Here is a 16,583-nt window from a genome sequence, read left to right as displayed (position 1 = left end):
TTCAGTCCACTGAATTGAAAAGTGCACTTTCACTTCCATAACAATTGTTCTACGCTACCAGCATGTAAGATTAACATGCACAATAATACAGGATATCCTTACAAAAATGCACTGTTGTGAAACTGCAGTACAATTACATTATGTCTTTTAAATTAAGATTATCCGGTGGCTTGCTGTATGGCTTCTAATGGTAATTGTTTGTTTGTTAACTAATTGCACTGTTTTATTGTGCTGCACATTTTCTTCTGTTCCACTGAATGCTGTTTTGACGTTCTATTACGACTAACTACATTTGTTTTCAGAATTTAACAAATAACATGTAGGCAACCTATGTCTTATGGTGGTTAATTTCTTTATCAATTGAGGAGAGACAAACCTATCACACAAGTCAGAGTTATACTTAAACTAAATCTTTAATCACTTATTAATAAGGGAGCAAGTCAATACAACACACATAAAGTGAATCGATTGGCTGGTCGATGATTCACGCTCAGTTGATTCGTTGAGAGCCCAAGACAAAAGTACAAAGGTCTTTTTATAGCCAAGATACACCCCTTTCAACCTACATGACCAACAACAGATATATAGAATAGGTCACAAGGTTAAGATTTGTATGAAAGATACTTATAATTCACAGCAGACAGTATCTGCTGTGTCAACAGTTATCTTTCATTGTACAGACCAGGGTCTGGCCCTGGGGTCATCTCGACCTGGTACCATATAGAACAGAAACATTAACTCATGCTCTGGAATGCGGTCTCTTTAGGTTTTATCACCCAAAAGAGACCATAAATCTCCTGTCAGTGTTATCTCCCAGAGGCCCATCCTCAGTAGAACACACACAGATGATTAACAAGCCCTTATTATGGTGCATACAAGAACCAGTGGATGCAATAACAGCATTATAACATAATCTTGCAATTTTCCACCATAGTCTTTTATTTCAAATCAAGTTGTATTTGTCACATGTGGCGAATATAACAGGTGTAGACCTTACAGACCTTAACATTGCAGTTTTAAGAAAAATACCTGCTAAGTAAAAAATAAAAGTAACAATTAAAGAGCAGCAGTAAAATAACAATAGCGAGACTATATGCAGGGGGTCAATGTGTGGGGGCACCAGTTAGTTGAGGTAATTGGGGTAGTATGTACATGTAGGTAGAGTTATTAAAGTGACAATGCATGGTTAATAAACAGAGTAGCAGCAGCTTAAAAGAGAAAGGGGGGGGGGGGGTCATTGCAAATAGTCCTGGTAGCCATTTGATTAGTTGTTCAGGAGTCTTATGGTTTGGGGGTACAAGCTGTTAAGAAGCCTTTTGGACCTAGGCTTGGCACTCCGGTACCGTTTGCCGTGTGGTAGCAGAGATAAGTCTATAACTAGGGTGGCTGGAGCCTTTGCCAATTTTTAGAGCCTTCCCCTGACACCGCCTGGTATAGAGGTCCTGCATGGCAGGAAGCTTGGCCCCAGTGATTTATTGGGCTGTACGCACTACCCTCTGTAGTGCCTTGCAGTCAGAGGCTGAACAGTTGACATACCAGGCAGTGATGCAACCACCACTATCCTACTAAACTCAGCAAAAAAGTAGTCTCCTTGTCAACTGCATTTTTTTTCAGCAAACTTAACATGTGTAAATATTTGTATAATCATAACAAGATTCAACAACTGAGACATAAACTGAACAAGTTCCACAGACATGTAACTAACATAAATGGAATAATGTGTCCCTGAACAATGAGGGGGTCAAAATCAAAAGTAACAGTCAGTGTCTGTTGTGGCCACCAGCTGCATTAAGTACTGCAGTGCATCTCCTCCTCATGGACTGCACCAGATTTGCCAGTTCTTGCTGTGAGATGTTACCCCACTCTTCCACCAAGGCACCTGCAGGTCCCCGGACATTTCTGAGGAGAATGGCCCTAGCCCTAACCCTCCGATCCAACAGGTCCCAGACGTGCTCAATGGGATTGAGATCCGGGCTCTTCGCTGGCCATGACAGAACACTGACATTCCTGTCTTGCAGGAAATCACACACAGAACGAGCAGTATGGCTGGTGACATTGTCATGCTGGAGGGTCATGTCAGGGTAAGCCTGCAGGAAGGGTACCACATGAGGGAGGAGGATGTCTTCTCTGTAACGCAAGCTCAGTCCGATGATGCTGTGACACACCGCCCCAGACCATGACAGACCCTCCACCTCCAAATTGATCCCGCTCCAGAGTACAGGCCTCGGGGGAATGCTCATTCCTTCGACGATAAACTCACCATCCGTGGTGAGACCAAACAACGACTCGCCGGCGAAGACCACTTTTTGCCAGTCCTGTCTGGTCCAGCAACGGTGGGTTTGTGCCCATAGGCGACGTTGTTGCCGGTGACGTCTGGGGAGGATCTGCATTACAACGGGCCTACGAGCCCTCAGTCCATTCTCTCTCAGCCTATTGCAGATAGTCTGAGCACTGATGGAGGGATTGTGCGTTCCTGGTGTATCTCGGGCAGTTGTTGTAACCATCCTGTACCTGTACCGCAGGTGTGATGTTCAGATGTACCGATCCTGTGCAGGTGTGTCTACACGTGGTCTGCCACTGCGAGGACGATCAGCTGTCTGTTCTGTCTCCCTGTAGCGCTGTCTTAGGCGTCTCGCAATACGGACATTACAATTTATTTCCCTGGCCACATCTGCAGTCCACATGCCTCCGTGCAGAATGCCTAAGGCACGTTCACGCAGATGAGCAGGGACCCTGGGCATCTTTCTTTTGGTGTATTTCAGAGTCAGTAGATAGGCCTCTTTAGTGTCCTAAGTTTTTGTAACTGTGATCTTAATTGCCTGCCGTCTGTTAGTGTCTTAACGACCGTTCCACAGGTGCATGTTCATTAATTGTTTATGGTTCATTGAACAAGCATGGGAAACAGTGTTTAAACCCTTTACAATGAAGATCTGTGAAGCTATTTGGATTTTAATGAATTATCTTTGAATGACAGGGTCCTGAAAAGGGGCCATTTCTTTTTTTGCTGAGTTTACAATCCATCAGGATTTACAACCCCTATTTTTATTGCATTTATTTCCATCAATAATTAGTTGAATTATTGCACCTGAATTGCACCCTGAAAATGACTGTTATATTTTTCCTTAAAGCTTTCAATCAATTAACATAATTTGTCTGGTAATTGTATTTAATTTCATTGGCTACATTTTTTATAATTGAACCTTTTATTTAACTAGGCAAGTCAGTTAATTAAGAACAAATTCCTATTTACAATGACGGCCTCCTGCAGGGACGGGGGCTGGGATTAAATTTAGGAGGTAGGCATATCCTTTCCAGCTAAAACTTTGATTGGAATCTGTGCTTCATGAGCAGCAATCAATCTGCATGCAGGCAGCCTGCTCCAGCTCATTGGTCAAAATTCCATATGGCAGTTGGAACAGACACAGCTGGAAAACATAGACAGTTTCTTTACACAATTTACACAATTTTTTACATTTGACTGCTAAATGGTAGTCCCTGTTCTCCTGCATTCTTGTTTTACTTTCGTAAGTGAAGCGGCAGTTTGTTGGGGAGAAGAATTTCAAGGAAACATTTGCTAGCTATTTAACATTAGCTCTCTGGCTAATCCTCCATGGACATGGTAAGTTAAAATGTTTACCTTTTGTAGGTGTTGGTTCTAATCTAGCTAGTCAACATTTTGATATTGGTTTAGTTAATGATAGCAAATGTGTGTGTTCTGTGTGTGAGATGATGATCACAATAACCTGAAAACATTGTCATGTCAACATTGTCCTTCTAGTTATGTGTGCGTGTTCGGTGTTCTGTGTGAGATTTGACGATGATTAAAATCACAATAATTTACAGAAAAGATTGGTACATATGGGAAACATTGTGTGCATGCATGTGTGTGAGACAGTAAACTATCCTAATTCCTGAAGCGTGTACCCCCAATATGAATGTGAAGATTTTCTTGATTCATCAGAGTCCCTTGTATTTTCTATTGGACAATTACAATACATTTAGCCTATCCCTGCTCCTCCTCAACACTCATTCTAAAATTTACAACTCTCAACTGCCTTTTTCAATTCTGCCTTTTTCAATTCTTGATTCTCATTTTTTGCAGGAATCTTCTAGCTTGGATGGAGGAAGGAACAAAGGGAATGAGTATAGAAATGTAATGCTGAGTAAGAAATGTAAATAGACAGCAAAACACAGGCTATCTCTGTCTGCCTAACTGCCAGATGGCTGAGGGGCAACATAGACAAGTACATTGACTAGCAAGTACATTGACTAAGTCTAACTTTGTGTAAACCATGATTCATCTCTATGTACAGTTCCTGAAACATGTCAATGACCTGATGCATGGCCTCTACATGGGTGCTTGGCCACACACTCAGTTACCAGTGACTTATTCTGCCACATTGCCAGGGAAGGAAGAGAGCAGAACCACTCTTCCATAAATCCATGACAGTAAGTTGTGTGCAAAAGTATTTTTATTTTATTTTTCGGTTTGATACTCTTAACATTCCGTGTGTATTGATTCCTACTAACCAGCTTTGTAAGAGCTAGTTTTGTACTAGCTATGCTGATGGTCGTTATCTTTTTTTCATTGCATCAGGTCTCACTGAGACTGGATTCCCCAAGAGACATGCTATTCAGCTGCCCATTATTGCCTGATCTTACCTAAAACCTAAAAAGGTTAATCGTCTGTCCCCATATGAAAACCATTTCTGTTTCCAGATAGAATCCTTTGGTTCCAGGTAAAAGTATTTTGGGTTCCATGTAGAACCCTTTCCACAGAGGCTTCTACATGGGGACAGCCGAAGAACCCTTTTGGGGAAAAAATGTCTAAGAGTGTAGTGTAATTAGATCCAATTGAAATAGCACCGCTTCTAATATAAGTTGGAAAAGCAAAAAAAAAATCCTATTTTTAACTGGCCTTTTTTATTTCAGGTGCGAAACCCTTGTCCTGAAAAAGTTGGTGAGTCATGTACAGTTTCTCCCATTTCTCTCTTGCTCATTCTCTCTTGCTCATTCTCCCTGTCACTCACTCAAACTCACACACGTGTGCAGTTGCAGAGAAGAGGAAGCGATTTGCGGATTACACCCATTTCTAACAATGTTTGTTACAGGAGTGATAAGACAGACACAACTTTTGAACAAGATTGCCTCTTTTACTTAATTTGTTGCATTTAGTTTCTCTTTTTTACTGCCACAATGATTCAACTAGTACCATGGAAATAATTTTAGCTAGCTGAGTCCACAAATATTCTTCAATTAATGATTTTCTAGTTTGCTCTTAAAATCTCAAATTGGTAATACGCTGATTCTCTTCACTGCAGATCTGACCCATCAAACGACTCTTCAAGAGGGTCACCACGCTCCAGATCTCTTTCTGTGCTCAGAGGTACTTGATGAGGATCTACCCCATCACACCAATGAATTATTAATCAAATAAAACAATGGGCCTTTGTATAGTCTGTCCCAGTCTTTTTTTGCATGTAATGTCTGTGGTTGAATTATGAAACGATTTCTGTATGCAGATGTATGTCGTTTATCTATTTTAAATGTAAGAATATGTTACAGATGAACTTTAAATGGTGACTATGGAAACAATCAGAAATGTAACGAGCAATGTTTTCAATATCCAACTTTATCCTCTGCGATACGTTTTACCACCCTTCTTTTTTCGAAGGGCGCTATCTGGAACCTAAAAGGGTTATTCGGGCAGTTTCCATAGGAGAACCATTTGAAGAGCCCTTTTTGGTTTCAAGTAGAACTGTTTTTGTTTCAGGTAGAAGTCTTTTGGGTTCTATGTAGGACCTGTTCCACGGAAGATTCTACATGGAAACCAAAATGGTTATACGTTAAACCAAAAAGGCCTTTCCGATGGGGACCGCCGAAGACCCCTTTTGGGACCCTTTATTCTAAGAGTGTAGGTAATAAACTCTAGTCAGGTAGTCCATTATTATTTTTAAATTTAATTAGGCAAGTCAGTTAAGATCAAATTCTTAAATTACGATCACAGCCTACAAAATTCTTTAACTAGTACCATGTTATGATGAAGTCTTAACAATGACCAGTAGGCTACATCATATAGTGGTCAGAATCATGACCAGCTGGTCAGATAGAGGTCACAGTTATGACCAATTGGTATAATGGTGGTCAGAAAAATGTCATATTCTGGTCCAGTAAAAATATGTTTAAAAAAAGCTTCCCTTTTAAACCAGTTTGCGACCAGAATAAGATGTCAAAAAAAAATACATTTTCAGCCAGAGTTTGCACACTGGGTAGTAACCGAAGCATAGGACAAAATTCAGTAGTCACTGCAGCCTAAAGTAAACGGAAATACATTTGTCAAAATGTTATAATTACTCCTGTCTATACAAAAATGAGTAAAGTAATTCAAGACAAGCAAGACCGAGGACCATTTAGTTTCTTTCAAAGCTGTGGATTGTTTCAAATCCCAAGCGTGGACTAGTTGGGAAGCCCGCAATTTGCGGCTGTTAGTGAAAAAGCAATGCATTTCAAATACGTGTGAAGATAATGTGTCTTGAGTACAATTTGAAATGTTGTGAGAAGAAGGGGAGGGGTGTGTGGTGAAGATATTGGTGTCTCTCCAGAATGTGCTCAGTCCTCCAGAATGCACTGGGCTGCCTCCCGCCAAATTCTTGCACATTCATAGTTTTATTGTGTTAATAGTTTGTCCTTAGATGTTTTATTTTTGTATCAATTCCCCATTACATACAGTATGTCACCAGTAGTAAATTTGGTTGCATTAATTTAGGTTAATGTATGCATGTATTAAGTAGGTCTATTTTTATCGTTCTCTTTCTCGGAGTGGTAACATTGTAGAGTTCACAATAACTTTTGTTTTATTAAATATCATTTGACTTTGGCCAGACCCCCTCTCCCCCACAGAGAGGGGAGCTGATGGGGAGTTGACTGTTGTAAATCATGGATTGGAACTTTCAGCTATTTCCCTCTCAAAATTCACACAGGAATGTGCCTTTGTTCACGTAGGTTTTCCCGCTGAAACTCTAACATGTTCTAAAGTGAATACTGGAACAATATTTCTAACAGAATGTGGGGAATGTTCAGACGATCTAAAGAAATTGATGTCCTTTCGGTTGTTATTTTGTGATGCATTAAAAATGTTAAAGGGAATACTGTAACTTGAAAAGTCTATATACACTACAGGTACGAAGTCTCCATTCTCCATGTTGTGTATGAAAAATGATTCGTGTTTTTGTTAAAAGAAGGATGTGATCTTAGAAACTATAAGAGAAATAACAAGTGAGTAGTCACCGCCCCCTTGAGTGAAGTCAGTCTCACAAAACCGACCCTATTGAATAACTGTATAAAATCAGGGGTTAAAAATGTACATATCAGACCAGAGAGACATTTTAGCTGCGGCTCACATCCAAAGTGGTTTGAACTTTGAAATCTCAGCACGAGGTAGAGAATAAAATCACCTCCCGGACAATCACTGGTACGGCTGATTAGCTGTCCTAAGAAAAGTATCTAGAAAAGCACATTTAAGTGGGACCATTCTACTGTTCTTCAAAACAACATATACTACTACTCTCATCACCACTGAGAACCATCGAGACGGCTGGCTAACCTATCTTCAAATAAGTATCTTCCAGAGCGAGTGGAAGCAGAGTGAGAGCTGTAGTTCTATTCAGGACAGGAGACAGGACAGACAGCTGATCGTCCTTGCAGTGGCAGACCACGTGTAACAACACCTGCACAGGATCGGTACATCCGAACATCACACCTGCGGAACAGGTACAGGATGGCAACAACAACTGCCCAAGTTACACCAGGAACGCACAATCCCTCCATCAGTGCTCAGACTGTCCGCAATAGGCTAAGAGAGACTGGACTGAGGGCTTGTAGGCCTGTTGTAAGGCAGGTCCTCACTAGACATCACTGGCAACAACATTGCCTATGGGCACAAACTCATTGTCGCTGGACCAGACAGGACTGGCAAAAAGTGCTCTTCACTGATGAGTCGCGGTTTTGTCTCACAAGGGGTGATGGTCGGATTTGCGTTTATCGTCAAAGGAATGAGCGTTACACCGAGGCCTGTACTCTTCGAGCAGGATTGATTTGGAGGTGGAGGGTCCGTCATGGTCTGCGGCGGTGTGTCACAGCATCATCGGACTGAGCTTGTTGTCATTGCAGGCAATCTCAACGTTGTGCATTACAGGGAAGACATCCTCCTCCCTCATGTGGTACCCTTCCTGCAGGCTCATCCTGACATGACCCTCCAGCATGACAATGTTACCATCTATACTGCCCGTTCTGTGAGTGATTTCCTGCAAGACAGGAATCTCAGTGTTCTTCCATGGCCAGCGAAGAGCCCGGATCTCAATCCCATTGAGCACGTCTGGGACCTGTTGGATCAGAGGGTGAGGGCTAGGGACATTCCCCCCCAGAAATGTCCGGGAACTGTCAGGTGCCTTGGTCGAAGAGTGGGGTAACATCTCACAGCAAGAACTGGCAAATCTGGTGCAGTCCATGAGGAGGAGATGCACTGCAGTACTTAATGCAGCTGGTGGCCACACCAGATACGGACTGTTACTTTTGATTTTGACCCCCCCTCCACCCCCCCCCGTTATTCACGGACACATTATTCCATTTCTTTTAGTCACATGTCTGTAGGACTTGTTCAGTTTATGCCTCAGTTGTTGAGTCTTATGTTCATACAAATATATACACATGCTAAGTTTGCTGAAAATAAATGCAGTTGACAGTGAGAGGACATTTCATATTTTGCTGAGTTTATATACTGTATTCTATTTGACTGTATTTTAGTCAATGCCAATCCGACATTGCTCGTACTAATATTTAATTCCATTATTTAGCTTTTAGATTTGTGTGTATTGTTGTGAATTGTTAGATATTACTGCACTGTTGGAACTAGGAACACAAGCGTTTCGCTACACCTGCAATAACATCTGCTAAATATGTGTAGGTGACCAATACAATTTGATTGATTTGATTAATCTGGAGCAGGTGAGTGTTCATATCCAAGACAGTTGGAACCACCATACTGATTGATGGTGATAGACTTCTCTTTAAGTTCCGCTAACTTTGAGAACGGTGCAAGGACTCCACTCAACTCTTTCAGCTGGTTCTATTCACACGTGTTCAAAACCACATTCTCAAGTTTACGCTGCACATTTCTTTGAGGGCCTTGTGGTCAAGAGCTACGAGGGCCTGCACTTGTTTGAATGTGCTATTAAAGCGAGTAGCATTTGCTGCTGGAACAAATTTCCCCATGCCAAACACAGCCTCAAACCTGTCTTTAAATGGAGTTCTACTATGTAGCAGTGTACTGAATGAACCTTGATGTCTTGGTAATGGCTAATGAAATGACCTTGACTTCTTTCATCCCATCATGTATCACTAGCAGTAGGAAGTGAGCAAAACGGGAGAGTCGCCGTCTGGATCTCCGGAGGTTGATGTTCACCTCATCCCATGATACAACCTCCCATAGGTGTTCATCGTCCAGGTTCCCGTCTTTACTGTGCTCCTCCTGCTGTGGCAGCTTTACTTTGAATGCACATTTCATATTTCATGTGTTATCTGTGATAATAGGATACTTTATTTGTGATGTGATATTCATCTGTGATTTCATCAAAGCTATAGCTAGCTATTTTCTCTGCGCTATGCCGCCCAGTGTACCGCCTGCAATCTAGGAGGAAGGGACTCCAGCTCATTTCTATTTGGGTTTTACTGTGAGTGGTAACTCTGAAGAAAGAGCACAAGAATTTGGATGACGAATTTTCTGTGCAAATGCTGCCACACTTGGCTGTGCAGTATCTGGTGTCTGCTGTCCTGCCTTGTACTTCCTGAATCTGAAAATAAATTGAAAAAAATATTCTATACAATTTCTGGTAATATTAACATCAAATCTATGAACCTTAGCTAAAGTCGCAGCACCAATTTTAATCACACGTATTGCAACCGCATTGCATAAGTTGCAATAAACTGTTAAGTCACATAATGATGAACACATTACGCGAGAAGCAATGTTAATATATGTCTTAATTTAAAATGCAACTCTGGGCCCGAGGCAGAGATGGCGGAACAGAGTTTTGACTGGGGGTTCAGGATTGTTTTAAAGCCTAGTTTCGATATGTTTCTGTTTATTTCTGACATTTTGGTAGGCTATTTGTTTGTCAACTTGTCTATAATTAGATACTCTTCTGTCATTACTTGTTGCCCCAGAAGACTCATTATAAACTGTGTGGTACGAGCCATGAATGCTGATTGGCTGACAGCCGTGGTATATCAGACTGTATACCACGGGTAAGACAAAACATGTATTTGTATTGCTCTAATTACCTTGGTAACCAGTTTATACACTGAACTCAAATATAAACGCAACATGTAAAGTGTTGGTCCCATCTTTCATGAGCTGAAATAAAAGATCCCAGAAATTTTGCAGGAATGTCCAGCAGAACTGTTGACAGAGAATTGAATGTTCATTTCTCTACCGTAAGCCACCTCCAATGTCATTTCAAAGAGTTTGACAGCACGTCCTACCGGCCTCACAACCACAGACTGTGTATGACGTCATGTGGGTGAGCGGTTTGCTGATGTCAACGTTATGAACAGAGTGCCCCGTGGTTTTGGGATTATGGTATGGGAAGGCATAAACTACGGACAATGAAAACATTTACAATTAATCGATGGCAGTTTGAATGCACAGAGATACCATGACGAGATCTTGAGGCCCATTGTCGTGCCATTCATCCGCCGCCATCACCTCATGTTTCAGCATGATAATGCACAGCCCCATGTCTCAAGGATCTGTACACAATTCCTGGAAGCTGAAAATGTCTGTTCTTCTATGACCTGCATGCTCATCAGACAAGTCACCCATTGATCCTGTTTGGGATGCTCTAGATCGACGTGTACGACAGCATGTTCCCGCCAATATCCAGCAACTTTGCACAGCCATTGAAGAAGAATGGGACAACATTCCACAGTGCACAATCAACAGCCTGATCAACTCTATGTGAATGAGATGTGCCGCGCTGCATGAGGTAAATGGTGGTCACACCAGATACTAACTGTTTTTCTGATCCACGCCCCAAACTTTTTTAAAAGGTATTTGTGACCAATAGATGCATCAGTATTCCCAATCGTAAAATCCGTAGATTAGGGCCTAATTCATTTTTTGCAATTGACTGATTTCCTTATGTGAACTGTAACTCAATAAAAGTTTTGAAATTGATGCATGTTGTGTTAATTTTTGTTCAGTATCTTAGCAATAAGGCACCTCTGGGGTTTGCGGTATATGGCCAATATATCACGGCCGTGGTAAACTTGATTGCTGACAGTCCCAATTTTTTTTGCTTATGTCAACAATGGACTCATGAAACAAATACTAAAAGATTGTTTTTGGGTGCAGTTTTTCTTTAACAGTTTAACAATCCTTTAAATGGAACGCAGTCGTCAATGGTTTTAGCGGAACTGGGGGGGTCTCTTTTCCCCACAGCAGCAGGCTAATCGAACGCTCTGCACTTTACTGTGACATTTTCTATATCATGACCTATTGGCATGTAGCTTTGCAGGCTAGCTACATCTCCTTTGCTAGCTAACCAACTAAAGCTAGCACACAATGCACAATCACATCAAGCAACTGAAGTGACAGCAAACTATGAGCACTTTCGTTTGTTTTAACCTTTATTTCTATTGACATTTCTTTAGATATATCCATTTATAATGATCCTGATAAATGAATTCACCTGGCTCAGAGAAGCTGTCAGTCTCTTCACATTTATATGCATGGCACAGTGTAAATCGCAAAAAAACTGAAACATTGTTCCACAGGTGGGAGAGGCAGATGGCAAGGTTCAGACAAACACCAACTGTTGCAAACCAAACATTTATAAAAGTACCGCCATCAAAATGCTATATCATACACTACAGTTGGGTGAAACATGGGAAAGTTATGCTTCTTTAACATCTGAGAAGCTTGTTAACCCACTAGAGACAAGTAGGAGAAAAATGGTCACAAATGTTAGCCTAGTGGCATGGGACTATCTAATGGAACTGTTAACAGGCATTACCCGGAGAATACATGATTGTGGTGCTATAACTCCTTGCTATCTACCAATCAGAATCCTGGATTCAAACAACCTGTTTTATGATAATGGTTTTACAGGCTGCGGAGATGCATAACGCTGCTGTAAAAATGCATTGAACATTCACGTCTGATACTAGACTAGGCTACACATACAGTAAGCCTATACACAAATGTGGGTCACGGAGACATGGCCACGTGTAAATGTGCACATAGCCTACCTTCGCAGGGGGGGAGAAATACCTCAAAGGAATATTTTTAAAACTTCATATTCATCTACAGCACTACCCCAACACCAATGCATTTGAAAATGGTGCATTATCAGTAAACATTTTTGACATCATTTTACTAACCTATGCCAACTCATAGTTGGTTAAAATCCCAATAAAGGTTACAACAGATGATGTAAAAGTGATGTCTAAACTACTGGTAAAGCTTAAGTTATGACATACAGAAATCTGGTCTTCATAGAAATCCGCCGTTTTCACATATGATGAATATGAAGTTGACACGTTTTGGAATGTCAGAAGAACGTTGTTATTTAGTGTTAACAACAAACTCAAATCAAACAAAGAAAGAGAAATGTAAATGGAGTGAAGAGAAACCTGTTATCAAAATGATGAAGGCTAGCCTTACAGGGGAAACCCAACTGCCTTCAACTAGGTTAATTGGTTATTCATAAGAGGGCATCTCTTGTAACTCAGCAAGTAGCACTAAATAGCAGTACATGCAGTAACACATCTTACACAAGCACAATGGAGTGAATCGTCAGCAATTTTTCACTAATGAGATTTGGCACACACACATGATCTTTTCGCTTGACCGGCAGGCTTGCTAATCATGGTGAGGCCTTTTTAGATGAACAAAAAAACGATTTGTTCTCTGACTGTTTGTTCCATTTGCCTTGCACGTTAAACTAATAGAATACAGAGACGCATGCATGTGTTTCATCACGTGAAAGTTGTGGGGGGGGGGGATACTATTTTATAATTGTAGAACATTCCCACACCTCTCTATATTGTCCCTCTCCTTGTAGTTTTTCCGAACTTGGTGGACGTCATCCCAGCCAGTCTTCACGTCACTGTGATCTTCTTCTGCGTAGTGCTCATCTTCTTCTCCTCTGTGGCCACAGGCTTCTTTATGTACAATGCCTTTGGTAGTCCCTACGAGACCCTGCACGGACCCCTGGGACTCTACCTCTGGAACTTTGTCTGCTGTAAGCACAAAAAAAAAGTCATAATTTCATAACTCACATCACAGGTAGGCAAACAGCTCTCTTACACACGTGCATTCCATCTTCAGATATAAATAGCTCGCAGTATGCTACACAGGAACCACGTTTATTGGTTCTAACATGTCTCCTTATGTTCCGATCTTGTCCACATTATGATTGTGCCCACATTTGCAGACAGGTGTAGACAATTAAAAGATGCATTGTGATCTTATTGTGATCAGATCTTCCTGACCACCTCCGGATGTAGTCAGGCACGGATATGTGTAGCCGGATCTGGACATTGAAATCATTTAAATAATAATTCTCCCGCCCTCAAATCATTGACAGGTGGCACCATTGTGTCTTAAAACAAATAAATAAATATTATTTTCTAAGAAAAGCTGTCAAATAATTTGCATACAGGAAGGGATCAGGAATTCTGGTCACGATGTGGATACAGTGTGTAGACTCATTTCTGAAAATGTGGGCCCAATCAGAATGTGGGCAAGATCAGGATGCATGTTAAGCCCCAGGTATGAATGGGGCAATAGAGCAGTGGTTCTCGTACATTTTGACATTTTAGTCATTTAGCAGACACTTATCCAGAACCACTTATAGTATTGAGTGAAAACATTTTCATACTGGTCCCCCGTGGGAATGAAACCCACAATCCTGGCATTGCTAGAGCCATGCTCTACCAAATGAGCTACACGGGACAGCCGTACCCCTTGGGGGTACTTGGCCTATCCACAGAAGGTACTTGAGAAGACTCATGAGACCATACGCTTACTGGTAAAATGCACATGAAAGGGGTACTCTGGACAGAACAAAATGTACTTTGTTGTAAAGTAACCAAAACAAATTGAGAACCACTGCTATAGAGAACATGATTGGGTCCAACAAAAGTGTCCTTCAACACTTCAACATTAGTTAGAAATGCATATCAGAGACGTTCAAACACAACAGCCAAGCCATGAGTGGTTGGCTGTACGTCACTTTCCTTTTGCCTTTTTCAGCTTTAAAACCAGTATCCGGTAACCTACCATTTATTTAATCAGGACAGTGGGCTACTTGACCTCCCATCCAAATAATGGCACCAATTAAGAAACACAGCAACAGAGTTAAAGGAGTTATTTCTCAGTTATCTATAACTGAGACCCTACCTTTAGAGGGCCTATTAAATCGAAACCGCTTACCAGGTTTCAGGGGCAAAACTAAACAAACATTTTTATACACTAGAATGCAAGTTTGTATTCATCTGATCAGTGAACCTATATTTACGATGATGTAAAACATGTCACATGATAATTAATCTCTCGCAGCAGTGAATGACCAAAGCTGAATTGTTTTGGTAACCTGTTTGGGATTGCAACTACTGTAGCGTTCACATATTTCCTTTTAATGTGGCGTGGGCAGGAAGTAGTATTCTGCCTTATAGGAACAGGATCATTAGGCTGCCTTTGACTTCTTATTTGAACTCCCAGTGTTGTCAACTGTAATAGTGTAATATTGCCTGTCTGTCTGTCTGTCTGTGGGTCTGCCCATCTGTCTGAACAGGCCTCTGCAGCTGCCTGGTGATGATTCTGTTTGCCTCCGAGGTGAAGCTCCACCGGCTGTCCGACCACATCGCCAACTTCAACGAGAGCACGTTTGTGTACAAGACGCTCACAGAGCAATTTGACCACTCCTTCTGGCTCATCTTCCTCACCTTCCTCGTCCATGGCCTTAACATCCTGCTGATCCGTGTGGCCGGGATCCAGTTCCCCTTCCAGGAGGCCAAAGAGTCGGACGTGAACACCGGGGCATCAGATCTCATGTACTGACCAGGGCTTTTGTTTGTTTGTGTGGCCGCTTGCCGGGCCCCCCCACTATAGTGACACTGAGCCTCAGCTATTAGCGTGTCTCAATGGGAGACTTGGGGCCATAGCTTTTATGTGCCCATGTGCTGTTGAAAGGTCCAAGCAAATGTGACCCTCCTGAACCGCTTCTTTTCCGAAATCCAGTGACAAGCTGTCAGTCCTTCAGACGACAACTGGAGACGTGTCCCTGGATCTCTGTAAGGGAAGCTGTTTTGAAACTTTGAGTGAGTTGGGTCTTGTTTTTCTTTCCGTTGTTAATTGGTAGTATTTCGTTAGGTGGTGGGCCAATTAAAGGCCAGGATTTCACTCAGCTGTTGAAAAGCAGAGACTTGATTGGTTCCACTCCATCATGTTTTTACGTGCATTGGCAGTCCTTCCCTTGGCAGTCCAAAGCTTTATCAATGAAGGTGGACCGTTCAACAGTGTGTCACGATTGATTGACCAGAATAGGTACCATGTGTATTATGGATTGACGATATCGTAGCCTTTCAATTTTGCCCCCGAAATGTATTGAAAGACCACAGCTGTATAAAGTAAACCGAGCAGTTTCTTTAGCCCTTTAGCCCTGAATATTGGTTTTTACTTACTCAGATTAAGATGTTGCTTCATTGTTTGATCAGATGATGTATTCAGAATCATGTGATGTGCCAATTTTTATGATTTTAATGATGATCATTCCTAATACAACATTTATTTTATGAAATGTGTAGAGCTACTTAGATTTGTTGTAGATTTATATGCTGTTATTGGTGTAAGTCCGAGGTATATGTATTCTCTGTCGTAGGAAGAACAATTGTATACATGTCCATCTACAGTATCTGTGTAAATGTTCCTTGAAGTATAGCTATTTTTGATTGATTGATCAAGTCATTGTATTTCACTATTTAGCATCTTTCTAAGGCACTGAATATTCAAAAACAAATCAAATTTGTAAGTACATTTTATCAGAACTATGAGGTTCCAGATTATTCAAAATCAGTTGAGTTTCAGAAAATGACAAATGTCTTATTTCTTTCCCTTAATTCCACAATGTGGCAATATCTACATACACTATAAAGTACATCAGTAGACAGACCAAATCTTAAGTTAAAACTGAAAAGGGAATTTAACAAATAGGACAGTAAATTTGTACGACAACATCTACAGTGAAAGCAAAGGGTTGTTTTCTGTGTGTAATACAATACAGCACGAACATGTTGCATTGAAGCGCATTAAACATCATTGACATACATGAACACATTCAAAGAGAAGCCACTCCCATCAGTGCCAAACAGTGCAATAGTGTCCAAACAAAATTCAAACACCATTCAAAGTTGTCTTCTATGGGGGCTGTGGTTACGTGGTCATGAATATGCAACAGGTTCCCATAAAAACTGCCAGGTTACATTGGCCTTCTGACAGAAAACCTTCAAATGCTTCATTCAAC

The 16,583-nt window shown here is 41.2% G+C and overlaps 1 protein-coding gene and 1 long non-coding RNA gene across 5 annotated transcripts in view; both read left to right on the top strand.

Annotated features, from left to right (window-relative positions):
* clrn1 (clarin 1) overlaps positions 1–16,583 on the top strand; it is a 20,090-nt gene extending 3,507 nt beyond the window's left edge. Inside the window, exons 3-4 of one of the 4 annotated variants that reach the window (XM_046294968.1) lie at positions 13,218–13,301; positions 14,856–16,583. In XM_046294968.1, coding sequence (XP_046150924.1) covers positions 13,218–13,301; positions 14,856–15,121 — 350 coding nt within the window. In that variant the 3' untranslated portion in view covers positions 15,122–16,583. Of the gene's footprint in view, positions 1–13,121; positions 13,302–14,855 lie in introns of all 4 variants that reach the window. The other 3 variants (XM_046294965.1, XM_046294967.1, XM_046294964.1) reach the window with 3 other exon arrangements.
* LOC123993136 lies at positions 2,908–7,063 on the top strand. The gene is made up of 5 exons (XR_006831373.1): positions 2,908–3,619; positions 4,103–4,153; positions 4,314–4,449; positions 4,933–4,960; positions 5,322–7,063. It is a non-coding gene; the product is annotated as an uncharacterized LOC123993136 (long non-coding RNA).

This window comes from Oncorhynchus gorbuscha, linkage group LG13, assembly GCF_021184085.1.
Source record: "Oncorhynchus gorbuscha isolate QuinsamMale2020 ecotype Even-year linkage group LG13, OgorEven_v1.0, whole genome shotgun sequence".
NCBI lineage: Eukaryota > Metazoa > Chordata > Actinopteri > Salmoniformes > Salmonidae > Oncorhynchus > Oncorhynchus gorbuscha.
The sequence above is the reverse complement of the archived record's forward strand: the minus strand, read 5'-3'. Positions and strand labels throughout refer to the sequence as shown.